This window comes from Chiloscyllium plagiosum, unplaced genomic scaffold (genome assembly GCF_037043375.1).
Source record: "Chiloscyllium plagiosum isolate Xiang-an unplaced genomic scaffold, Cpla_swu_hap1 HiC_scaffold_1, whole genome shotgun sequence".
NCBI classification, from domain to species: Eukaryota; Metazoa; Chordata; class Chondrichthyes; order Orectolobiformes; family Hemiscylliidae; genus Chiloscyllium; species Chiloscyllium plagiosum.
Genome location: NW_028270139.1, coordinates 111954831 through 111981369, shown reverse-complemented (window position 1 = coordinate 111981369; position 26539 = coordinate 111954831). Strand labels below are relative to the sequence as shown.

The 26539-nt window shown below is 41.2% G+C and overlaps 1 protein-coding gene across 4 annotated transcripts in view; it reads right to left on the bottom strand.

Annotated features, from left to right (window-relative positions):
* Window positions 1-26539, bottom strand: part of LOC122548705 (kinesin-like protein KIF24) — a 130101-nt gene that overhangs the window by 64110 nt on the left and 39452 nt on the right. For 3 of the 4 annotated variants that reach the window (XM_043687516.2, XM_043687515.2, XM_087989900.1), the window contains exons 3-4: window positions 18818-18915; window positions 6453-6668 (exon numbers count right to left, since the gene is read on the bottom strand). In XM_043687516.2, coding sequence (XP_043543451.2) covers window positions 6453-6668; window positions 18818-18915 — 314 coding nt within the window. The remainder of the gene's footprint in view (window positions 1-6452; window positions 6669-18817; window positions 18916-26539) is intronic. The other variant, XM_087989910.1, reaches the window with a different exon arrangement.

Below are 26539 nucleotides of genomic sequence, written 5' to 3'. Positions count from 1 at the left end.
TACACTGACGACCTCGATAATCGAGGTTGTCAAAAAAATATTCGTTTGCTGGGCCTTCCCGAATGAAAAGAGGAAGGCCAGCTTACAGCGTTTCCCGAGCAGTGGCTGCCACAGCTTTTAAATCTGGAAGCTGGATCAGGCCAGGTAAGGGTAGAATGGGCCTACCGGGTCGCAATACGCGGGCCCGGCTCGAACCAGCGCCCACGCCCGGTCCTGTTCCGGCTGCAGAGCTACAAGGAGAGGCAGATACTCCTAGAAGCCTCTAGAAATCTTGGAAAAGACCCCCAAGCTATGATCTATAAAGGATCCAAGATCATGTTATTCCAGGACTTTTCCCCAGCTCTGGTCAAAAAGAGGAAGGCATTCAACGAGGCGAAGAAGCGTTTAAGGGACTTAAATATTCAGTACTCCTCACGCTACCCAGCGACGCTATGCTTTAACCATGAAGGATCCGTGTATAACTTCGGATCGCCAGAAAAGGCTAAGGAATTCTTGGACTCTCTTAGATAAACTGTAAGACATAATGAATGTTGGTTTGCCTTTCCCCCCCGCTTTGGTTTCTATCCCCCCTTTTTTTTTCTCTTACTTTACTGATTAATATTATCATGGGGGGTGGGGAGAGGGATTTGATGTTCTCCCCCCCCTTGGGGTTGTTTTCTTTTATTATTTTATGTATATATGTGGGATGTATGTATATGTGTGTGTGTATATATATATAAGCTGGGGGGTTTGGTTAATGTTGGTGGGGGGGAGGTGGTTACCTTATTCAATTTTACCTCTGTCTTTAGGAGCGGGGTTGTTTTTCCCTTGTTATTTTGTATTAGTATATTTAATTATTATTTGTTGAGGTTGTAATTTTATAGTTATATGTTTATATATGGTATTAACATTACCAAATATATCCAGGTGTTGGTATGGGTGGGGGTAGGGTGCTCACTGTTAACTCTAGCTTTGTATTATATCTGAATTCTCCTCATTTTATTGAGGAGCACCTGGGTCGAGGGTGGGGCATTGGTTGGGAGAGGATATGATGGACTTTTGGAGAGGAAGTGACACCCCCTGGGAACAAGGGGGAAAATCTCCACTTAGATACATTTTATATTTTTTTTATTTAGAAATAGTTTTTTATTGTATTGTTGTGAGTGTATTAGAGAGGCTTTATTTTTGTACATTTTATATGCTCTATGCTCGGAATGTTCTGGATAGGGTTTCCCCTCCCGAGGGGTCTCGGATTTGCCCAGATGATTATGGTTGATCAGTCGTTTAAGTGGTGCACCTGGAATGTCAAGGGGAGTAATTCGCCAGTCAAAAGGAAGAAAATATTATCAAATCTTAAGAAGGAAAGAGTTGATATAGCTCTCCTACAGGAGACAGACCTGTCGGATAAAGAACACTTGAAATTACGACAGGGTGGATTTGATCAGGCCTTTTTTTCTTCTTTTAGCTCAAAAAGCAGGGTAGTTGTTATTCTTGTTCGGAAGAATTTCCCTTTCAAAATCCGAAAGCAGATAAAAGACGAATCTGGACGATATATTTTGATTAAAGCCCTCATAAACGGAGAGGAATATGGGATTTTAAATTTGTACTTCCCCCGGCACACCCCTTTAAATTTATAACGGAAGCCTTTTCAAAATTGATGGCTTTTGGTGCCCGTCATACAATTATAGGGGGAGACTTTAATTGTATTATGGATCCGGAAATAGATAGGATTCCCAAGAGTACTGCAGGAGTATCTCCCAGATCTAGACAATTGATAGATCTGAAGAAAGAATTAGGATTAGTAGATGTATGGAGATGTCTTCATCCACAGGGCAGAGATTTTTCTTTCTACTCCAATCCACATAAATGTCATACCAGAATTGATGTTTTTTTCTATACCATCCCGTAAAATAGGTAGTATAGCAATTTCCTACCACGCTGCGGTATATATGGAAACTAAGGCGAGGAACAATGGGACATCCCCTCGGCATTGGCGTATGGACCCCTTCCTAATGAAAGATAGTAAATTTGTAAAGTACTTCTCTCAAGAATTTAAAACTTTTTTAGAAATTAATTCAGGTACAGCTAGCAACCCTCAATGATGTGGGAGACCATCAAAGCTTACATGCGAGGTTTGATCATCTCCTACTCAGCGACCCAGAAGAAATTGAAGGGAGAACAACAGCGTCTGCTTGAAGCTCGCTTAAAAGCAGCTGAAACAGCATATACTGATAGACCTATTATTAAATTGCAAAAGATTACAGCTCTTAGGACAGCTCTAAACACTACGCTTACTCAAACGGCAAAGAGGGAAATATTATTTGCAAAACAAAGGTTAAATGAATATGGCGACAAACCGGGTAGATACTTAGCATTTCTTGCAAAGAAAAAAAAGGCCCCTCAGACTATTATGTCTATCAAGGAAAGTACGGGTATTCTGACTCATGATCATAAAAAGATTAATGCGATCTTTAGAGAATTTTATTCTCAGTTATATAAATCGCAGGATTGTGAAGATAGGACGAGGAGGATGCAGTCATTTTAAAAAAAATTGACCTTTCCAGGCCTAACTCCGGAACAGGTATCGGTCCTAAATGCTCCTCTCATAGTCCAAGAAATACTTGACGCAATTAGGCAACTTCAGAGTGGTAACGCACCGGGCCCAGATGGTTTTCAAGCTGAATTCTATAAAGAATTTACAGAAATATTGGCTGGTCCACTTATGGACATGTTTAACTATGCATATAATCGTCAGGGCTGTCTCCCGCCTTCGCTGAAAGAGGCAAATATCTCTCTTATCCTTAAAAAAGGAAAGGATCCCGAAGATTGTACATCATATTGACCAATATCCTTGCTAAATGTAGATTTTAAAATTCTTTCTAAAACGTTAGCACTGAGACTAGAAAGGGTACTGCCACATATTATAAAGGAGGATCAGACGGGGTTTATTAAGGGCCGTAGATCATCCAATAATATTAGAAGGGTTTTGAATATGATTCAAGCCTGCCATCAGGGAAAGATACCAGGAGTAGTAGTTTCATTAGACGCGGAAAAGGCATTTGATAGGCATATGAATGGTCATATTTGTTTTACACATTGGAAAGGTTTGGCGTTGGACAGGTGTTTACCAAATGGGTCTCAACATTGTGTAGTGATCCCAAAGCAGTTGTGGTTACCAATGGATTAGGTTCGGATAGCTTCAGTGTGGGTAGGGGCTGACGTCAGGGATGTCCCCTCTCGCCATTGTTATTTACGCTAATAATTGAACCACTAGCAGAAGCTATACGAGCTGATCCTAATATAACGGCCCCGAGGATTGGTACAGGTAAACATAAAATTACCCTTTATGCAGATGATGTTCTTCTATTCCTCAGTAATCCTCTGATGTCCGTACCTAGCCTCATCCAAGTTATTAATACACTGAGCGCATTCTCAGGCTATAAAATTAATTTTTCAAAATCGGAGGATATGCCAATGGGTGGCCTTGCTATGACACCCCACTTAGTGGACGGATCCCTTTTTCCCTTTCATTGGTCCCTGGAGGGCTTCTTATATTTCGGCATTTTTATTACTCCAGTATTTGGTCAGTTGTATAAGGCTAATTTTGTGCATTTACTGGAAAGGATAAGGCAGGACCTCCAGCGATGGGGAGACCTTCCAATTTCCTGGTTGGGTAGAATAGCACTAATCAAAATGAATGTCCTGCCCCGTCTCCTATATCCTTTGAGAATGCTTCCGGTGATGCTGCTGAGGACGGCTCTACGTAAATTATATGGTTGGCTGGGTTCCTTTATCCGGAATCATAGACGGCCCCTCATTAAGCTGAAGAAGCTACAGCTTCCACAGACAAGGGGAGGATTGGACTTCCCAGACTTTAGGAAATATCAGTTAAGTTCCCTATTAAGTTACATAGCTGATTGGGTCTTGTCTGATCCACAATCAATCTGGTTGGACATCGAGGCCTCTCAAGTAAAATACCCACTTATTAACCTTTTATTTTCAGACAAGCGGAAAATCTTTACAGATCACTGTAAAAACCCTATAATACTAAACTCAATTAAGGCTTGGAATATAATGCGGCAAAATGAGGGCAATTCACATAAAACATCCCCCTATGCACCGATAGTGGGAGCATGGGGTTTCCAACCGGGGTTTACAGATGCCACTTTTAAACTCTGGAGATCCAGGGGTATCTCATGTTTAGGGGACCTATTTAAGGATGGGGTCCTGATGTCTTTTGAACAGCTGCGTCAGAAATTCGGATTACTAATGGAGACCTCTTTCGATACTTCCAAATTCGAGATTATATACAGAAGAAGACTACATTATTAGATAGTCTTGATAAATCAGATAGAGAATGTAGTGTCCTACGACCAGTGGGGGTATCTTCCGTCAGTACTATTTATCATTTACTACACGATGAAGTATCGGGAGATATGGATAATCTGCTTAAAACGTGGGATCAGGATTTGGGACTAGAAATTTCTATAGAAACGTGGAATGATATTTGGGAAAACGCTAGAAGAATTACTATCTGTAACAGAACCCAGGCTATCCAGCTGAAGATACTTCATAGGGCCCATATGGCACTGGTTCAACTGGCAAAATTTAAGGCAGGAGCATCTCCAATGTGTCCCAAATGCAAAATCGAGGTGGGCACTCTTGTACATTGCCTATGGACCTGTCATAAGATCCGTAGATATTGGACTAAAGTAGCAAGTACCCTGACAGAAATTTTAGGAACGGAAATTAAAGTGGACCCTGTATCTCTCCTTTTGGGCTTTTCGAACTTTCCCTCCCTGGACATGTACGGGAAGAGACTATTTTCCATTCTTTCTTTCTGTGCGAGGAAAAATATTTTGGTGAACTGGGTGGCTCCTGGACTTTCAAATTGGCACAGATTAATTATGGAATGTATTCCCCTTGACTTCCTTACAAATATGGTGCACCGAAAGACCGAATTATTTTATAAAATATGGCAGCCCTTCTTGAATTACATAAATACAGATATTTCGGCTATCCTAACAAGGGCTTCTATTTAATTAAGATTACAAACCTGGCTGGTCCGGGGCCCCTTGGGAGAGGAATCCTGCATGAATACGGGTTTTATTACATCTGATTTTAACACATTCTGAGCATGTAAGAGACTTAAATATACACTCTGGTTAGTTGTAGATTAGATTAGTAGATAGTTGAGTTTTGTTTTTTTTTCTTTTTCGGTTTTTTTTTCTTTCTTTTGTTAAATTTTGGCTATTGTATATTTGATTTAATTGTATATCAATGTTTATATTTGAGAGTTTTGTTTATTTTTGTAAACTTGTAAAAATGTTAAATTTCTAATAAAAATATCTATACAAAAAAGAAAGGTACTTCAGTTACTTCATAATATATCACAGTGCTACTGCACACTGTGCAAAGTGAAAACCTTTTTTCTGAAACATCTACTGACTAATCCTTTGGACAAATTAGTACACACTTATGTCTGATACAGCAGGGTTTTGACCAGTGCTGATGAGATTATAAGTAGAGTCATGATACAATGTGTCAAAACAGGAGCCCCATGTTGTCCAAAAAAAAGTGCAAAATTGTTCTTGCACAAGTAGTTTAGCAACAGATAGTTAAGTTTTTTTTAAGTCAAAGCTATCACACATCAAAGCTTACAGTGCAAAAGATCAGTCACTGAATTATTAAGAGGTCTCCTATTACCATTTAACATTGCACTACATCAAATCTCATCTGTTATTTATCCACTCACCCTGTAAGATGTGTTTGCAACTTCAATTACGTTTGCATAGACTTCCACATTATTGTAGCACAGCAAATTTTGTTTTAACGGGCAACTTATGAACTCATACTCTCAATAAACTGGCAAAAATTATACACCTGAAACACTGGAAGTTGAATGTATTATCGCCATCTCTGCCATGTCCAAATAGTCAGTTGAGGGTGCGGGTAAGAAGGCTCACTGCCGTCAAGTTTTATTTAAGGCAAAATTGCATAAGTGTTTTATGGTGTATATAAAGTAGTTGTGGTTTTGGTTGCAATAGGTTTCTATTTCTGGTGTGTGTTTTTACATTGAATATGTGGATCTTTAGATCAACGAGAATATTTGATCAACCAGTTCGCTTCCCTGGTCCCATAGGTGCTGGTTAAAAAAAGGTTTGCCGTACTTCCAATTTATTTTCATCCACACATTTCAACAGGATTCCTCCCAATTTTCAGCTAAACAACTTATATATGTATTTATTCATTTGTTAAATGCTGGCCTTTCTGGAAATGCTCAAACCCCTCGAAGGAATAAAAAAAGTCACTTTCAACTTGACGTGACATGCTAAAATATGATTTTGTACCACATAACATCAAAAAGGCCAAATGTCAATTTTTCTAAAATAATAGTTTTACTACTAAATCCCAACAATATTACAATATATAAATAATCCAATTGTGCCTAAAATATAGTCACATTATCATACCTTTTTCGCCTATTCAGCAAGTCATATAGTTGGCCACAGTATATCTCATAGAAGCTTATCCAGATGAAAAGAGGTCTGTCTCGCTCGGATGTCTGCAATTGTGTGAAGATGTCCTCAGCAGCAAGTGCATATAGCCCTGGATTTTGATCAGTCCCAATCATAGTATAAGTTTTTCCAGCTCCAGTCTGTCCATATGCAAAGCATGTTGCCATTCCACTAAAGGAGATAAAATTTGTATAAACCAATAAGAAAAAGAAGAAGAAAAATTCACACAGTTTGAGTTTTTGTTTACCAAGTGTGAACTGCACACTCTCATCCTATAGAGACACACTTCAATCTCACACTTAGCACCAGTTTGATAAATCATGCATGACTTACAACAGCATTCCTCATCAGTGCTGTTGAAGGCAAAGGCCCATATCAAGGACACAAGAGATAACAAGTAGAGTTGACCATATAGTCTTAGGCTGTAACTCTGCTTTATGCCCTGTGACTATACTGCTCTTTTAACAAGGTTATGTTGTCCTTGTTTTTTATCAGCGAGGTTATAAAAGACACAGAGTCTGAAAAGTCTAAGTTGAAGGATTTTAGGGCCAATTTGATTATAGCTAACACTGCCTCAGTAAAGGGGAGTTAAGAGTGTGTTGCTGGAAAAGCACAGTAGGTCAGGCAGCATCCGAGGAGCAGGAAAATCGATGTTTCAGGCCGGAACCCTTCATGAGGAATCTCCTGAATGTGAGGAAGAAGGTGACAGGTCACAGGGGGGAGTGATGAACAGGTCTGGAGGTGGTGCTAAGTTGGAGGCTTGGGATTTGGATAATGTGGCGGTGGTGGCGATGAGGAAGCTGTTGAAATCCACATTTATCCCATGAGGATGCAGAGTCCCAAGGTGGAAAATGAGGTGTTTTTCTCCAGGCAAGATCCACAAGAAGGCGTCCTGTCTCACCGATGTTGAGGAGACCACACCAGTGCAGAAGCTGACATTAGAGGACCGGTTTTGGGACCACTGCTGTTTGTTATTTTTATAAATGACTTAGACGCAGGCATAGGATGAATTAGTAAATTTGCAGACGACACTAAAGTTGGTGGAGTGGTGGACAGTTTGGAAGAATGTTACAGGTTGCAGGGGGACTTGGATAAACTGCAGAATTGGGCTGAGAGGTGGCAAATGGAGTTCAATGCAGCGAAATGTGAGGTGATGCACTTTGGGAAGAATAACAGGAAGGCAGAGTACTGGGTCAATGGAAAGATTCTTGGTAGTGTGGATGTGCAGAGGAGTCCATGTACATAGATCCCTGAAAGTTGTCACCCAGGTGGATAGTGCTGTTAAGAAGGCATACGGTGTGTTAGGTTTCATTTGTAGAGGGGTTGAGTTCCGGAGCTGCAATATCATGCTGCAACTATACAAAACACTGGTGCGGCCACACTTGGAATATTGTGTACAGTTCTGGTCCCCATATTTCGGGAAGGATGTGGAAGCATTGGAAAAGGTGCAGAGGAGATTTACCAGGATGTTGCATGATCTGGAGGGAAGGTCTTATGAGGAAAGGCTGAGAGACTTGGGTCAGTTCTCATTGGAAAGAAGAAGGCTAAGAGGGGATTTGATAGATGATCAGAGGATAAGATAGGGTAGACAGTGAAAGTCTTTTTCCTTGGATGATGACGCCAGCTTGTACAAGGGGGCACAACTACAAATTGAGGGGGGATAGATTTAAGATAGATTTAAAACAGATGTCAGAGGCAGGTTCTTTACGCAGAGAGTGATAAGGGCGTGGAATGCCCTACCTGCTAATGTAGTCAATTCAGCCACATTACAGAGATTTAAATAATCCTTAGATAAGCACATGGATCATTTTGGGATCGTGCAGGGGGGCGAGCTGAGAATAGTTCACAGGTCAGCGCAACATCGAGGGCCAAAGGGCCTGTTCTGCGCTGTATTGTTCTATGTTCTAGGTACAGATAAACCTGACTGATGTGGAAGGATCCTTTGGGGCCTTGGATGGAGGTGAGGGGAATGGTGTGGGCACAGGTTTTGCACTTCCTGCGGTGGCAGGGAAAGGTGCCAGTAGTGTGGTGTGGGCTTGTGGGGGACGTGGACCTGACAAGGGAGTAGGGGAGGGAATGCTGATAGGGGTGGGGAGGGAGGTATACCTTTGGTGATGGGGTCTGTTTGAAGGTGGCATAGGTTGGTGGGGTGGAAGGTGAGGACCAGGATGGTTCTGTTCTTGTTGAATTGGGAGGAGTGGGGTTTAAGGGCAGTAGTGCATGAAGTGGCAGAGATGAGCTGGAGGGCATCATTAACCATGTGGGAAGGGAAGTTGCGATCATGGAAAGAGGAGGCCATCTCGGACTTTGAGGTGGAATTGGTCATCCTGGGAACAGATGCACCAGAAGCGGAGGAATTGGGAATAAAGGATGACGTTTTTTAGGGTGGGAAGAGGTGTAGTCTAGGTAGCTGTGGGAGTCGGTGGGCTTGTAGTAGATATCTGTGGTTAATCGGTTGCCAAAGACGGTGATGGAGAGGTCCAGGAAGAGGAGGAAGGTGTCTGAGATGGTCCAGGTGAATTTGAGGTCGGGGTGGAAGGTGTTGGTAAAGTTGATGAACTGTTCAACCTCCTCGTGGGAGCACAAGGCGGCACTGAAACAGTCATCGATGTAGCAGAGGAAGGGGTGGAGGATGGTGCCAGCGTAACTGTAGAAGATGGATTGTTCCACGTTTCTGACAAACAGGCAGATACAGCTGGGTAGCCATGGCTACCCTTTTGGTTTGGAGGAAGTGGGAGAATTGGAAGGAGAAGTTGTTGAGGATGAGGACTAGTTCAGCCAGACAGATGATGGCATCGGTGCAAGGGTAGAAGTTGGGGCGGTGTGAGAGGAAGAAATGGAGGACTTGGAGACTTTTGTCATGGCGGATCAATGTGTACAGGCACTGAATGTCTATGGTGAAGATGAGGCGGTCGCGGCCAGGGAACAAAAATCTTGGAGGAGGTGAAGGGTGGGAGTGGTGTCCCAAACGTAGGTGGGGAGCTCCAGGACAAAGGAGAACAGGGCGATGTCGAGGCGAAAGAGATGAGTTCAGTGGGTCAGGTTGAGACATTGGCAGTCAAGTTTGTGAATCTTTGGTGGGAGGTAGAATCAGGCTGTGCGGGGTTCACGAGACAATGAGGTTGGAGGCTGTGGGTGGAAGATCCCCTGAGGTGATGAGGTTGTGAATGGTCTGGGAGATGATGGTTTGGTGATGGGAGATGAGGTCATAATCAAGGGACAGTTGGAGGAGGTGTCTGTGAATTGGCACCTGGCTTCAGTGGTGTAGAGGTCAGTGCGCCACACTACTACTGCACCCCCCACTTGCCTGCAGATTTGATGGTGAGGTTGGGGTTCGAGGGAGTCGAGGGCTGCGCATTGTAAGGGCGGTAGGTTGGAGTGGGTGAGGGGGGTGGACAGGTTGAGGCGGTGGATGTCACAGCGACAGTTTGAAATGAAGAGGTCAAGGGTGGGTAACAGGCTGGCACATGTCGTCCAGGTGGATGGGGTGTGTTGGAGGCAGGAGAAGGGGTCCTCAGTGGGTGGAGGGGTGTCCTGGTTGATAAAGTGGGCCTAGAGGCAGAGGCGGCGGAAGAAAAGTTCAAGGTCACAGCATTATGTCGAGCTCATTAATCTGGGAGCGTTGAGGGATAAAGATCAGGCCTTTGCTGAGGACTAAACATTGAGGGAAAAGTCTGGGGGAATGGTGAACACACGGCAGGGATGGGAGCTAGGACCTGAAGTGGGGCTGGAGCTGGAGCTGGGGGCAGATACAGTTGCTTGAGTGGGTATGATTATAGGGTCAGGAGTGACGTCACCAATAGAAGTGATGTTCACAAAGGGGGCAGAAATGGGGTTTATAGCTGTGTCCACAGGGATGGAAGTGACATCACGAGAGACACGGCCGACGTTTCGGTTTGATTCTCTTTCCGACTTCTCTCCTGTAATACCCTGTGTTTAATTTTACCTTTTGAGCCAAGGGGTGCTTATGGGAATTGTTACAAGTATTTGGGACAGCATTGTTAAATTAGGATAGTCTGCTGTGTTTTCAGATAGGTTAACATATTTGGTATTCTGTTCTCCTTTGTTTGTGTTTCATTCGATTATCTTATAAATAAATTCTATTTTGTTTAAAACTAAGTGGTTTGACCTGCAGCATCTCTCCTGGAATATCCACTCTATACCTGCTTAAAACAACTAGCAAAGTTAGGGTATTGACTACTTTCTTGAAATGTTTTTAGGGCGTCAAGCCTGATCCATAACAGCCCACTCCCTAAATCTCTCAACAACTGATACACCAAATATCTATCTATCCCATTCTTAAATATACTCACACACAGAGCATCGACAGCCTTCTGAGGTAGAGAATTACAAAAATTTACAACCTCTGAGTCTAGGCCTAAAATGTTTTCCAATTTTCAAGGAACTGTCCTACTTAGAGTCACACAGCATGGAAACAGACTCTTCAGTCCAACCAGTCCATGGTTACCATGTTCCCAAACTAAACTAGTCCCGCTTGCCAGCATTTGGCCCATATCCCTCCAAACATTTCCTATTCATGTACTTATCCAAATATCTTTTAAATGTTCTAACTGTACTTGCATCCACTACTTCCTCTGGCATTTAATTCCATACATGAACCACTCCTTGTTTAAAAGTTTGCCCCAATGTTCTTTTTAAAACTTTCTCCTTATCTCTGCCCTTCATGAATGTATAAACATTTATAAGATCACCCCTCAACCATGGTAGTTCAATGGTTAGGACTGCTGCCTCACAGCGCCGGAGACCCTGGTTCAATTCTAACCTCAGACGACTGTCTATATCGAGTCTGCACATTCTCCCAGTGTCTGCATGAGCTTCCTCTGGGTGCTCCGGTTTCCTCCCGCAGTCCAAAGATGTGCAGATTAGGTGGATTGACCATGCTAAATTGGCTACAATGTGAAGATGACGTGGATTTGCCAAGGGAAAGACAGGGTTACAAGGATAGAGTAAGGGGTGTGGGGTTGTGTGGAATGCTCTTTGGAGAGTCAGTGTGGACTTGATGCGCTGAATGGCCTGCTTCCACACTGTAGGGATTCTATGATACCCTTACACTCCAGTGAAAAAAACTCCCAGCTTATCCACCTATTGCATTCCTAGCTACCTTCCCCCTAACCCCACCTGCTTTCCATTTATCTCTCAGCCCCCTTAGGCACCTCTCATTCCTGATGAAGAGCTTATGCTCGAAACATCAACTTTCCTGCTCCTCGAATGCTGCCTGACCACGTGTGCTTTTCCAGCACCACACTTTTTGACCCCCAGACTATCCAGTCCATTTTTATGACTCAAACTCTCCATTCCCAGCAACATCCTGGCAAATCTTTTCCGAACCCACTCCAATCTAATAACATCCTCCTGTAGCAGGGCGACCAAAACTGCACACAGTACTTCAGAAGGGGCCTCACAAATGTCCTTTATAATACCAACATGATGTTTCAACTCCTATACTTAAACACCTAAGCAATGAGGGCAAGGATGCTACATGCTTTCTTAACTATCCTACCTGTGAGGCAAATATACCTGAACTCCTAGGTCTCTGTTTAACAGCATTACCCAAGGCCCTACCTTTAATTGTTTAAGTCCTGTCCTTGGTTATTTTACAAAAATACAATATCTCACATTTTTAAAAATTAAACTCTAACTGCCACTCCTCTACCCATTGACTGAATATTAAATTACCTTCTTCACTGTCCATTATATCACCAATTTGGCTGTAATTCACAAACTTAGTTACCATGCTTCCTTTATTCTCATCCAAATCATTTGTGTCATTCAAGTAATCTTCTCAATCTGTTCAACTGTGCAATTCCCTAAAAACACAATAATAGCATATTCTACTTTCTAGCCACTTACTAAACAAATCCATAAGTGAGAAGATAGGAAGAAAATGTTGCCAGGGTTGGAGAATTTGAGTTATAGGAAGAGGCTGAATAGGCTGGAGCTGTTTTCCCTGGAGCATCAGAGGTTTATAATATCATAAGGGACATGGATGGGGTAAATAGACAAGGTCTTTTCCCTGGGGTGGGGGAGTCCAGAACTAGAGGCATAGGTTTAGGGTGACAGGGGGAAGATAAAAAAAGGGAACTAATGGGCAACTTTTTCACGCATAGGATGGTACATGTATGCAATCAGCTGCCAGAGGAAGTGGTGGAGGCTGGTCCAATTGCAACATTTAAAAGGCATCTGGATGGGTATATAAATAGGAAGGGTTTGGAGAGATATGGGCCGGGTGCTGGCAAATGGGACTTGATAAGGTTGGGATATCTGGTCGGCATGGACAAGTTGGACAGAATTATCTGTTTCCATGCTGTACATCTCTATGACTCTAAAATGGAAAGCAATACTGAAAGATAAGTTATTAATTTGTGTTTGAGTTTAAAACTATTTTTGAGATTGAAAATTTAATAGGCTTGACTTGCACCATCATGTCTATGATGGAGATTCATCCCCAAAAGAATCAAACTTGAATAAATAGATGTTCCAAAATAAGGTAAGCCATTATGAAGAATGGCGACATGATGTTTTGCCTTCAACATCACAGAGGTAGAACATAATCTATATTGATGTGGTGGGGTAATATAATATGATAATTTGCTGAAATTTGCAAAGGGACAATATTTGCTCATTTAAATTTCTGTGCACATCTTGTAGGGACAATAAAGAGAGATTGACTACTCAGCAAGAAGTTGAGGACGTGTCTTCATAGATGACTACTGAAATTGTAATTTGAAATAAAAAAACTAGAGCCTTATGCCAATGATGATAATACTTTGGAAACATTTTACTTAGTGTGTAACAGGGTAATGTACAATGTTAGCAAGGTAAAACAGCAAAGAGTAGGAGTCAACATCAACAATCAATTATCCCATTATTGTGAAATTTAGAGAGGAAATCCTAATTATTTTTATTGATTACCGCCACACTAACTCTGTTCGATTTTATTATGCATTTCTAAATGTTCAGCTATGACATCCTTTCGATCAAACTCGTTTACCAAATGACAGATGTTAAACTAACTACACCTACCTACTTTTTGTCTATCTCCTTTTTCACTATGGTTGCATTGGTTATACTTTCCTGAAACTAAGGATTCATTCTTTTCATTAATTGACCGGATGTGGGTATCACTGGTTAGGCTTGCATTAACTGGCCAACTTTATTTGCCCTTGAGAAGGTAGCAGTCCACTGCAGTCCCTGGACCTTCAATGCTGTAAAGAGGGATTTCCAGGACTTGTGCCCAACAGTACTGAAGAAATCACAATATATTTTCAAGTTAGGATGGTGAATGGCTTGGAAGGGAACTTATAGGTGCTGGTGTTCCCATCGACCTGTGCCATTGTCTTCCTAGATTGTGGGTTTGGAACACACGGTCTAAGGAAACTTGATGGATTGCTGCAGTTCATCTTGTAGATGGTACACACTACTGCTACTCAGCATGTGTGGAGAGAGTGTTGGGGATGTGATGTCAGTCACACTGGCTGTTTTGTACTAGATGGTGTCAAGCTTCTTGAATGTCATTGGAGCTACACTCATCTAGGCAAGTGGAGAGATTTTCATCACACTCCTGAATTGTGTCTTATGGACAGGCTTTCAGGAGTCAAGAAATGGGTTACTAGCCTTTGACCTGCTCCTGTAGCCAGTGTTTATATGACGAGTTCAATTCAGGTTCTGGTTAATGGTAATGCCCAAGATATTGATAATGGGGGAATTCAGTAATTGTAATGCCATAGAATGTCAAGGGACGATAATTGGAGATGGTCATTGCCTGCAGTTGTGTGGTGTGAATGTTGTTACATTTGGACATGGCCAACTTGAGTATCTGAGGAGTTTTGAATGGTGCTGAATATTATTCATTGATGACAGCACATCACTACTAATGATAGAAGGAAGGTCATTGATGAGCCTGATGACACTGAAGATGGATGCACTGGTAATAATCCTCCAAGCCACTTCTTTTAAAACCCTAATTTGTAACCCATAAAGTCCAAGGAACCTATTGATCTTTAGCCTCATTTGTTTTCCTAGTTATTGTATTTATTTCCTCTCATCTTCAGCTCCTTGATTAGTAGCATTCCAAAAGTACTAAGTAATGACCTCTACTGTAAAGATTGATACAAAGTATTTATTCAACTCAACTTCTCTGGTTAACCCTGGTGGATTTATGGCTCTTGAGCCATCTTTCTCACTGGGATATATTTTTGTTGTGAGTCATGAACTATTTTCTTCAATGTCTGCCATTATTCCTCAACAGTGTTTTCTGATAAGCTCTTTTCCCAGTTCACTCTAGCCAGCTCAGCCCTCATCCTTATCTAATTACCCTTATTTAAATATAGAACATTTGTTTCTGACCCAAGTTTGTTACACTCAAAACTAAATTCTAAATTGTACCACGTTATGGTCAATGTTCCCGATAGGACCTCTCACTCATTTACTGAATCTGGTCCGCTTGCCTGCACATTACCAGACCCAAAATAGTCTAATCTCTTATTGGATCGCAACATCGCGGCACGGTGACACAGTGGCCAGAGACCCGGGTTCAATTCCCGCCTCAGGCAACTGTGTGTGTGTGGAGTTTGCACGTTCTCCCCGTGTCTGCGTGGGTTTCCTCTGGGTGCTCCGGTTTCCTCCCACAGTCCAAATAAAAATGTGCAGGTTAGGTGAATTGGCCATGTTAAATTGCCCGTAGTGTTAGGTGAAGGTATAAATGTAGTGGAATGGGTTTGAGTGGGTTGCTCTTCGGAGGGTCAGTGTGGGCTTGTTAGGCCGAAGGGCCTGTTTCCACACTAAGTAATCTAATCTATTCAAACATTTTGTTCTAGAAAATGTACTGAATACATTCTACGAATTCTTCCTTATGACTACCTTTGCCCGTTTGATGTTTCCAATGTACTTCGAGATTAAAATCACCTGTGTATACCACCTTTTTCATGCGCCCTCAGTATCTCATAATTTATTCTCAGTCTGACAGAACAGCTATTGTGAGGGGTCCTCTTGACTACTCCCATCAGTGTCCTCTTCCCCTTGTTATTTCTTATCTCCATCCTTATAGGTTCGATATCATCCAATCAAAGATCATTTCTTGCTACCTTACTAATTCCATCCTGTACCAACAACGCTACACCACCACCCTCTCTCTTTCCTTTCAAGAAGTCACATCCTCGGACCATTTAATTCACAACTATTGTAACTATATCTCCCTCATGGTTATAAATCATATTCATTAACTTCTATTTTTGCCATTAATTAATTTTCTTCCAAATATCATGCATGTTTAAGTAAAATGTTATTAATTTTGTGTTTTGCCACATTTTCCCCTTTGCTGCTGTTTACCTATGCTTGCACACTTGTAGGATTATTTAAGAACCTCACAATAAAAGATCCTCTAGGCAAAAGAGATAATAACATGTTAGAATTTCCATTCAGTTTATTATGGGAAATTTTAGTGCATAGTCTTGAGGTTAAATAAAGGTAATGACAAGTGAATGAAGACAGGGTTAGCTTAAATGGGCTGGAAAAATCAGCAAAAAAGGATGTGAGTGGAAATGCAGTGGCAGACATTTAAGAACATATCTCATAACTCTCAAAAATAAAAATGTTCCATTGAAGATGACTCTATGACTCTAAGAAGAGAGGTTATCAAAAGAGTGCATCAACCGGATAGCGAAGAAAATAAAGGATCATATCAAATTGAAAGAAACTATTGACACTGTTTCAAAGAGGGGATGCAGAGAGAGAAGAAAAGGGAAGGTCTATGATAGGACAGAGGGCAGGAGTGACTAAATGACAAAAGGTTTCACGGTGCAAGGTTGTTTGTCCCATTTACACTCCTTTTGCCCAAGTTCCATAACTTTATCACATAACAAGTACATAACCCCTGTTATCATTCTATAAATCTCTGCCAAATCTCTAAAACATTATTCCTAAAAGTGTGATGCCTAGCGTTGAGCACAATACTCCAGCTAATTTGTTCTGCCACCTTCAAAGAGTTCTGTGCACAAACTTGTAGATTCCCTCACCTTCCTATAAATTGAACCATTTTGCTCACATTATCTCTCTTCATTCATTCCAAAATGCTAGACTTCACAGTTCTCTGCATAAATTTCATTAACCATGTGATTGCCCATTTCACAAATATACATGTCCTTCAAAATTGATTACTTTCATTCTCAATGTTTACTACTTTTTCAAGTTTAATATTGTTTGGTCACTGGACTCGATGGAAATCATTCTATACTTCTCGACCTAGGGATACCAGGATATATAAATTACATAAGCAAATATGAGGTTAGGCGATAGGAAGAGGTGGGCAGCTTGAAGTGTGGGCAGCACTGCACAATCAAGAGGGTGGACATATCATCGATCAGCACCATGATATTTCAATGTCATACCTACACCCTGCGTTTATGTGGCAAACATGCTGCATGTTCTTTAAGCAAACGATCATGTCTGAAAGTCAAAGGGGAGCAGTTTTTATTGAGATCAAGTTAATACAGGAACAAGATAGGTGGTGAACTGTCCCATGATCTTGAAGACAGCACAGAGGGCAGGAAGAGTTTGCAGTTTTGGAGGACGAGCTGAGTGAGACGACTTGAATAGACATGATGCATCCAATAGTGAGAGTTGTAGCCCATCAGTCTTAGTAAAAGGCATTTATCGTTTGCAGAGTTTAGAGTGAATGACGGCCGTGTGAGTGTGAGGTAGCAGAGTTCTTTATGGAGCACAGAAGAAGATCAGTAACTTTGGCCTGCACTGCTGTGCATTCCATTTCACTAGGGACATAGTACCAACCTGGGTCTCAACTTGGGGCAAAGCTAGCAGGGTAGGTTTGATGACAAAGCCTTCTTTGCTGGTCTGCAGGAAAAAGGACGGTCCCTAGATCCAATCCACCAACTCTTCCAGGTCCACGAACCAGGGGGTTAATTTGTCCTTCTGCACATGTCCTCAATGATGAGTGATGAACAGCAAACAGAGGTAGTTCCTGGCAAGCAGTACCTAAAGTACTGTGGAGATGGAGTTTAAACGTAGTGCCAGTGACAAACATTTCTACCTCTTGCCATATCATTCCACAAGACCACTACGAGTAGCATAATTAATAAGATTAAAAAAGTAAGATTTTGTGAAAAAAGTCAACATGGGCTTAAGCATACCAAGTGCCATTAACTCTCACTTGAAATAACACTTTTCCTGAAAATGGGAAAATTGAGCTCACTATTCCACAGCTCCAAACCTTCAGAACCACTTTGAGTTCCACATCCCAAATACTCACCCCAACCTGCTTTTTAAGTCTCCCAATATTTCCATATCTTAAACACTCTCCAAACTCTATCACTACTCCAATCCAGCACTTCACATTCCTACTGACATTCTATAAGACCATAAGACATAGGAGCGGAAGTAAGGCCATTCGGCCCATCGAGTCCACTCCGCCATTCAATCATGGCTGATGGGCATTTCAACTCCACTTACCCGCATTCTCCCCGTAGCCCTTAATTCCTTGTGACATCAAGAATTTATCAATTTCTGCCTTGAAGACATTTAGCGTCCCAGCCTCCACTGCACTCTGTGGCAATGAATTCCACAGTCCCACCACTCTCTGGCTGAAGAAATGTCTCCGCATTTCTGTTCTGAATTTACCCCCTCTAATTCTAAGGCTGTGTCCATGGGTCCTAGTCTCCTCGCCTAACGGAAACAATTTCCGAGCATCCACCCTCTCCAAGCCATGTATTATCTTGTAAGTTTCTATTAGATCTCCCCTTAATCTTCTAAACTCCAATGAATACAATCCCAGGATCCTCAGCCGTTCCTCGTATGTTAGACCTACCATTCCAGGGATCATCCATGTGAATCTCCGCTGGACACGCTCCAGTGCCAGTATGTCCTTCCTGAGGTGTGGGGACCAAAACTGGACACAGTACTCCAAATGGGGCCTAACCAGAGCTTTATAAAGTCTCAGTAGCACAACAGTGCTTTTATATGTCATACTTTGCTTTCAATAGATTAGAAAGGTAACCATAAGGTATGTAATGAGTTCTAACACACGTAATTAATAGTCACAGCCTCAAATTCACAATTTCAAAGAAATACAGAGGATCACTTCTTCTTAGTTCTAATTATGTGCTCAGATCTTCAGAACACTTCAATGAAGGTATTGTAATTATTCGAGCACCAAAAGTTCATTAACCTGTTCACTCATTATGCCCTGCATAGTTTCATAACATAGAACAGCACAAGGCCAAATTAAATCCAATAACATACATAGGAAGGCAAATGATAGCTACAATGATGAAATAAAAGTGACATACCCACTGAAAACATGTTGGATCAGGGGGTAAGCAGTCTTCAAGTACACATCATTATTGGTACAAGTCTCCTCAAATGCTTCATCAAAATAAAAAACATGCTGAAAATGAATGACAGACTGGTTTTAATTTTAAAAAATAAAAATGTGAAATGTGAAATGGTTAGCTATAGGATTTCAATCTGAAAATGACAGTATTCATAAGTATGAGTTCCTACAGCTGACAATTAGAGACAGCCAGATGCCATTTGAAGATCTAGTTAAAACAATTTTTGTGAAAGGACCTCTTCATTCGAGAAAGCTGTTGAATTAAATAAACATTACAACTATGCAATCCGACTATTACTAACGTATGACTATAAAAGCAAATACTCCATGTTTACAATAGCATTAGAAATAGAGTGTCGCTATTGAGAAACTGTGTGAAGATTTGTGTACAATTTGATCTGGTTAACCCATGCATACAGAGGCTCCACTGTGTACTCTGAGCACCCCCACAGTTTTCTTGAAAAGAGGCTGTTTTAATTTTCTTACCAATCCTGTGCAGAATCAGGTATATCACCTAACTTCTGGAATAACTCCTAAGACCTACCTAAATTGACCACAAACCTATGAAAGGGAGATTTCATTTTTTGCCTTGCATTATTCAATGAACAACTCTAATACATTTTGGCCACCACTCTGGCTTTTCTGAGGCATCCATTAAGATCCTAGTGGATAAAGGGAGGAGGGCTGGAGCGAGATGGCTGGAAGGGTCAGTTCTCAGCAGTATGACATTGAGCACCTAGCTTGAATTGGAAGAGATTTAATGTTTGGAAGAACTCCATGTGAGAGTTGAGTTCATCACTTCTCAAAACTTATTTCAGCTTTCCCTTGCCACTCTCAATTTCTTAGCTTCCACCATAACCTTCATCATTAGCTAGACCTCTTTCTCATTCCAACCACATTTAAACCCTTCCTATCTTCTCTTCACACCATTATTTTCGAACATCCTAAGATATTTAATACTATTGATACCCCTCCTTCCTCACTTCACAATTTCCTTGGCATTCATCAACAACTCTCATCTGTATTCCATCTTGATTCTCCTTCTTCTTTACCTCAAACCCAAGCTCAACAAATCTTTACACAGTTTCTCAACACTCCCTTATCCTATCTTTCCATACAAGCAGAGCACACAGTACATTTTCATGCCCTGACATATGTGGGAATAGAGTCACGAAACCTGAAACCTTCAAGCTTTGACTTGCTGAAAAGAATTATCATTCCTTTCCTGACCCTATTTGCATTTAGCATTTTCAATGGTCTTGTATCAATTTCCATGCCTGCTAATATCATGGTTGCTATTATAAAAGGTGCAAAAAATTTATCTTTCCCCATTGTACACTATTTTCATCTGCACCAGCATATTTTGTGAACAAGTTAAAAAACATTTTTCATCAAGTCATGATCACTTCTGCTAGGTTGAGAATGATGTTGAATTATTGTGGAGCATCATTGTTGTACCTTGTACTTCAACTTTTAAAATTCAAACAATTACCTGCTAGCCAAGGGATTAAATATTAATGAGAGGTAAAAACAGATGTGCAAAATTAATTTATTAACTTTACCATACTCCAATTTCATGCACAAATCCCCTTTTTAGTACCTGACCAGCCACACTTCCTCTAGCACCTCCTTTCCTATTTATTTTTATGCAAGTTGTCAGAGTAGACCACAAGAAATTGAAAAGGGGTAAGCCAATCAGCCCCTCAAACCAGCTCCACACTCAAAAGCATCATGGCTGATCCCACATTTTTCATGTCCACTTTCCTGCCTTTACCCCATAACCCTCGATTCCCTACTGATCAAGAATCTACATATTTCAGCTTTAAATATATACAAAGGCTCTGCCCCACAGTTCTGTGCCAAAGACTCACAACCCTAAGAGAAGAAATCCCTCTATACCTCAGTCTTAAATTGGTACCCATTTATTCTGAGACTATGCCCCCCCCCATGAGGGGCAACATTCTCTCAGCATTTACCCCGTCAACCTCCTTAAGAATTCTGTATGTCTCAATGACATCACCTCTCATTCTTCTAAATTGCAGTACATACAGTCCCAAACTGTTTAGTCATTGCTCATACGACAATCCCTCTAAACTATCCTAGTGAACCTGAACTGCTTCCAATGAAACAATATCTTTCCCTAAATAAGGGGACTGAAACTGCTCACACTACTCCAGATATGTTCTCATCAGCACCTACAGTTGCAGTAAGACTTCCCTACTCTTATATTCTAATCCCTTTAAATTATGGGCCAACATTCCATCAGTCTTCCTGATTACCTGCTGCAACTGTGTGCTAGCTTTCTGTGTTTTGTGCACAACTACTGCCAAGTCTATTTTGTTGCAGCTTTCTGAAATTTTTCTCCATTTAAAATATATTCTGTCCTTTTATTCTCCCTTCCAAAAATGAACAACTTCACATTTTCCCATATTATACTCTATTTGACAACTATTTGCCCACTTTTCAATATCTCTCTGTTTTCATCTCTTTCACAGCTTGCCTTTCCATCTATTTTCATGTTATCTGCAAACTTGGCTATAGTGCATTTTCTTCCTTCTCTAAGTCATTAATATACATTGTAAACTGTTTCGGTCCCAGCACTGATCTCTGTTAAACCGCACTGGTTACAAGTTGTCAACCAAAAAAGAATCCCTAATTCCCACTTGCTATTTCTTGCCCATTAGCCAATCCTCTAGAAGGGCTTATGCCCGAAACGTCGATTCTCCTGTTCCTTGGATGCTGCCTGACCTGCTGCGCTTTTCCAGCAACACATTTTCAGCAGCAATCCTCTATACATCCCAATATACTACCTCCAAGAGCATGGGATTTTATCTTCAGCTTTTGTGAGGTACCCTATCAAATGCCTTTTGGAAGTCCAAATACACATATCTACCGATTCCCTTCTATTTACTCTAGTTGAGACTTTCTAAAAAAAAATCTAATAAATTATTCAGACACAAATTCCCTTTCATGGAGCCATTCTGACTCTGCTTGATTAGATTATGATTTTCCAAATGTGCTGCTATTAATTAATCCTTCATTGATTCCAATATTTTTCCAACAACAGATTTTAGATTAATCAGCCTATAGTTACCTGCTTTTTGCCTCCCTTTTTCAGTCAGGATGTCACATTAGCAGTTTTCCAATCCTCCAGTACTTCTCCAAAATCCAAAGATTTATGGAAAATTTGAACCAATGCATCCACTATTTCTGTAGCTAATTCTTTTTGGATTAGCGAATGCATGCCATCAGGGCCAGGGGATTCCTCTCATACTTTCTCTGCTTTTCAAATTTGCTTCTTCACTTCCCTTCTGCCACTTTCATACGCAGCCTAGTTTTCAATTATATCATCTACCTCCCATCTATCATGAACATTTTTTTTGTTTCACCTTAATTTCCATCACTTTCAGTATCCATTCAGCTCAGGATTTGTACACCTCAGCTTGTCAACATATGCCTCAATTATACTTGAACTATTTCTTCTTCCAATTGCAGCTAAATTAAATAGTTCAGTTATGGTTTGCTTGCTAATCTTTCAGTACGTCTGGACCAGATCTATTCTTATCCCATTAAAATCAACTCTCCCTCAATTAATCATTCTTACTCTGCATTGATCCTTGGACTTTGCTATAGCCAATCCAAATGTTACAAAACAATGATGTGTCCTGTAAATATTTCAATGACATTTGATACTGGGAACCCAGTCTAGCAAAACTTCTTTAGTTTTTGGACTGGGCAAAAACTGCTTTAGAAATTTCTCCTGAAGGCACTCGAAAGTGCTGTCTTTAGAGCCCTTGGTGCATTTCTGCATTATACCTTGAATTTGGTTCCCAATGCTGCTACTGAGCATCAGTGATGGAGGCCGTAGATATGGTGCCAATCAAGCAGGCAGCTTTGTCCTGGATGGTATCAAGCTTCTTGAGCATTGTTGGAGCTACACACAGCCAGGCAAGTGGGGGATATTCCATCATACTCATGATTTTTAACTTTGTAGGTGTGGACAGGCTTTGGGGAGTCAAAAGAAAAATTACTCACTACAGACGTCATGAAGATTGGTAAAATGGTAAATAGTGAAGAAGGAAGCCATAAATTACAGGATGCTCCAGTTGGGCTGGTTGGGTGGGCAGAACAGTAGCAAACAGATTTTAGTCCTGAAAAATATGACGTCTGACCTGCACTATATTTATTTGCAAGTTCAGTTCAGTTTCTAGTCACTGATAACCCTTAGGATGTTGATGTTGATTCAGTGATGGTAACACCATTGAATGCCAAGGTAATGTGGTTCGATTGTCTCTCATTGGAGATGGTCATTGCCTGGCATTTGCACAGTGCAAATGTAACTCGCCACTTGTCAGCTCAAGTCTGGATATTGTCCTGGTTAAGCATCTGAGGAGTATCGAATGGTGATGAACACAGTACAGTCATCAGTAAACATTTCCACTTCTGACCTAATGATGGAAGGAAGGTCATTGATGGAGCAGCTGAAGATGGTTGTGCCTAGGATAGATTTAGGTTTATTGTCACATGTATATAAAAATACAGTGAAAAGTGTTTTGTCGCATGTTACATGCAAAGTGCCACCACACTCTGTTGCCATCTTGAAACAGTGAATATAATATAAGATTTTACTGCAATAGAGTTCATCTTTCTCCCTTCTTCTTGTTCCTCTTCCACTGCTCCTCCAGTCACTGCTTAACATCAGCCGCAGTCTCTGAAATGGGCTCCAGATTGTCTGTAATGGGGTCTGGGATCTCGGTTACAGCCCTCTACCACCACCACTCTGCGACCACTGCGCCGAGTTAGAGCCATGAACCTGGGTTCCGTACCTTCGATTCCCCATCTGACGTTCCTTCGGACCCAGCCACTGGTCTGTCTCGCGGTCCTATCGCTGACGCTTCTGCTCATTCAGGCACCTAATGCTAGCTATGCAGCTGGTACTTCAGCTCAACCTGAGAGTCCAGACTGGGCTTAGTCAAATGTGGGCTTGTTGTCGAGGACAGTAACTTTCATCTCACCTCTGGAATTCAGCTCTTTTGCCCATGTTTGAACCAAGGTTGTAATGAGTTCAGGAGCTGAGTGATCCTGGAGGAACCCAAACTAAGCATCAGTAAGCAGGCTTTGCTGATGTATGCTTTATACTTCAAATGTTCGTCTAAATATTTCCTAAATATTGTCTGGTTCCTGACTCTACCACCCTTTCAGACAGCAAGTTCCAGGTAACCACCACTCTTTGAGTGAAAAAAAGTGTTAAATCTCCTATAAACCTCCCTCCCCTTATCTGGTATGCCCCCTGGTAATTGACACCTCTACTAAAAAGGGAAATTTACCCTATCTATACTCCGCAATTTTGGAGGTTATTTCCTGCACAGCAGTCTTCTCTGCTGTATGGGAAATAACCTCAGCCTATCTAACTTTTCTTCAAAGCTGAAATACTCCAGCCCAGGCAATATCCTTGTGAATTTCCTGTAAACCCTCTCTAGTGCAATCACAACCTATTGTGACAACTAGAACTGCACAGAATACTCCAGCTGTGGTCAAATGTATATCTTATGAAGCTCTTTCATAATCTCCCTGCTCTTGAAGTAAAGCCAGGTATTTAATGTGCCTCCTAACCCACGTATACACATGTTTTGCTATCTTCAAGAATCTGCGGATATGCACACCAACATACTCCTGATCCTTTGGTCCTACTATTCATCATTTACTCCCTTGTCATGTTAGTTTGCCCAAAATATTCATATTTTTCAGGACTAAAATCTGTTTGCCACCGTTCTGTCCACCCAACTAACTCATCTAGATCAAACTGTATTCTATGGCTTTCTTCTTCACTATTTACCATCCTCCCAACCTTCATGATATCTTCAAACTTACTAATCTAAGCAAACCTTCCGCATTTATGTCTAAATTATTAATGCACACTACAATCAGCAAGGGGTCCAACACTAAACCCTATGCTACAAAACAGGATAGAGGATTCCAGGCACAAGAACAATCTTCAAACATCACATTCTGCCATTAAACCATTTTGGATCCATTCTGTCAAACTGCCCTGGATTCCATGGACTCTTATCTTCTTGTCCATTGTTACATGTCAGACCTAATCAAAAACCTTTTTGAAGTCTATGCAGACTATATCCACTGCACTACCTTCATCCACACATCTAGTCAGCTCTTCAGAAAGCTCAAAGTTGAAACTTTATTGCTGGAACAGCACAGCAGGTCAGGCAGCATCCAGGGAACAGGAGATTCGACGTTTCGGGCACAGGCCCTTCCTCAGGCCATTCCTGAGGAAGGGCCTGTGCCCGAAACGTCGAATCTCCTGTTCCCTGGATGCTGCCTGACCTGCTGTGCTGTTCCAGCAATAAAGTTTCAACTTTGATCTCCAGCATCTGCAGACCTCACTTTCTCCTTCAGAAAGCTCAAACTTGTCAGACATGATCTTTTCCATACAAATCCATGCTATCCTTGATTAATCTTTGCCCCTCCAATGTGGATCAATTTTATCAACCATTTCTTTCGAACATTTCCCTACCTCTGATATCAGGCTCACTGGTCTACAGTTCCCTGGTTCATTCCTACCACACTTAAGTAACTGTACCAGATTATCTGTCCTCCAATCCTCTGGCACCCCTCCTGAGTCCAGATAGGATTAGAAAATTTATATCAGGGCCATGTAACCTCCTCCCTTGCTTCTTTCAACAGCCTCAGATGCATCTCATCTGGGCCTGGGAACTTACTCAATTTTTAACCTGCGAAAACTGCTAACACCTCCCCATTCTCAATTATTATATCACAGTTCAAGTATATCACAGTTTTCCTTCCTGATTTCTGCATCTGCAATATGGTTCTCAGTAATGAATACACATACAAAGTACTCATTTTAATTCTCACCTAAGTCTTCCAGTTCTACAAATTTATTTTCCACTTTGGTCCTTCATTTCTCCAGTTATCCTCTTGCCTCTACTAACAAAATGCCTTTGGATTTTTCTTTATTTTACCCACTAGTGCTTTGTTATGCCTCTCCTTGATTTCTTAATTTTTTTTTAAATTAACCACCCCCCCAAACTTCCTTTACATGTCTAGGGCTTCTGATGCCTTTGGTATCTACGATGAGGGTCCACTTTATTCCATATCCAATTCCTTACATTCCTTAACTTCTAGGGTTGCCTGTTGTTATTGGTCCCACCCTTCATCTTTATGGGAACACATTAGCCCTGTATTTACAATATTTTCTTTTGAAGGACTCCCAATTCTCCAAACTCCCACTTTTCCTGCAAGTTATTGCTCCCAGTCCTCTTTGGACAGGTCCAGGCTTATCATATTAAAATTGGCCACAATATTTATGTCTGGTCCATCTTTGTCTTTTCTGTGACTATCTTAAATCTGAGTGAATTATGATCACTATCATCTGAATACTGTCCCAAGACACTTCTACACTTGCCCAGCTTTGTTCCCTAAAATTAATCACCCCACCCTACTCCTTGTAAGACTAACTACATGGTTGTTTATAAAGTTTACCTGGATACGTTTTAAAAATTTTGGCCCTTCCAAACCTTCACAATTTACTATCCCAGTTACTACTGGGGACATTAAAATCATTTATTAGAGTTCTCCCCAACAATGTGATTGCCCCTTCTTTGTTTTTAAGTTCTACCCACATGGCCACAAGTGAGGAGCC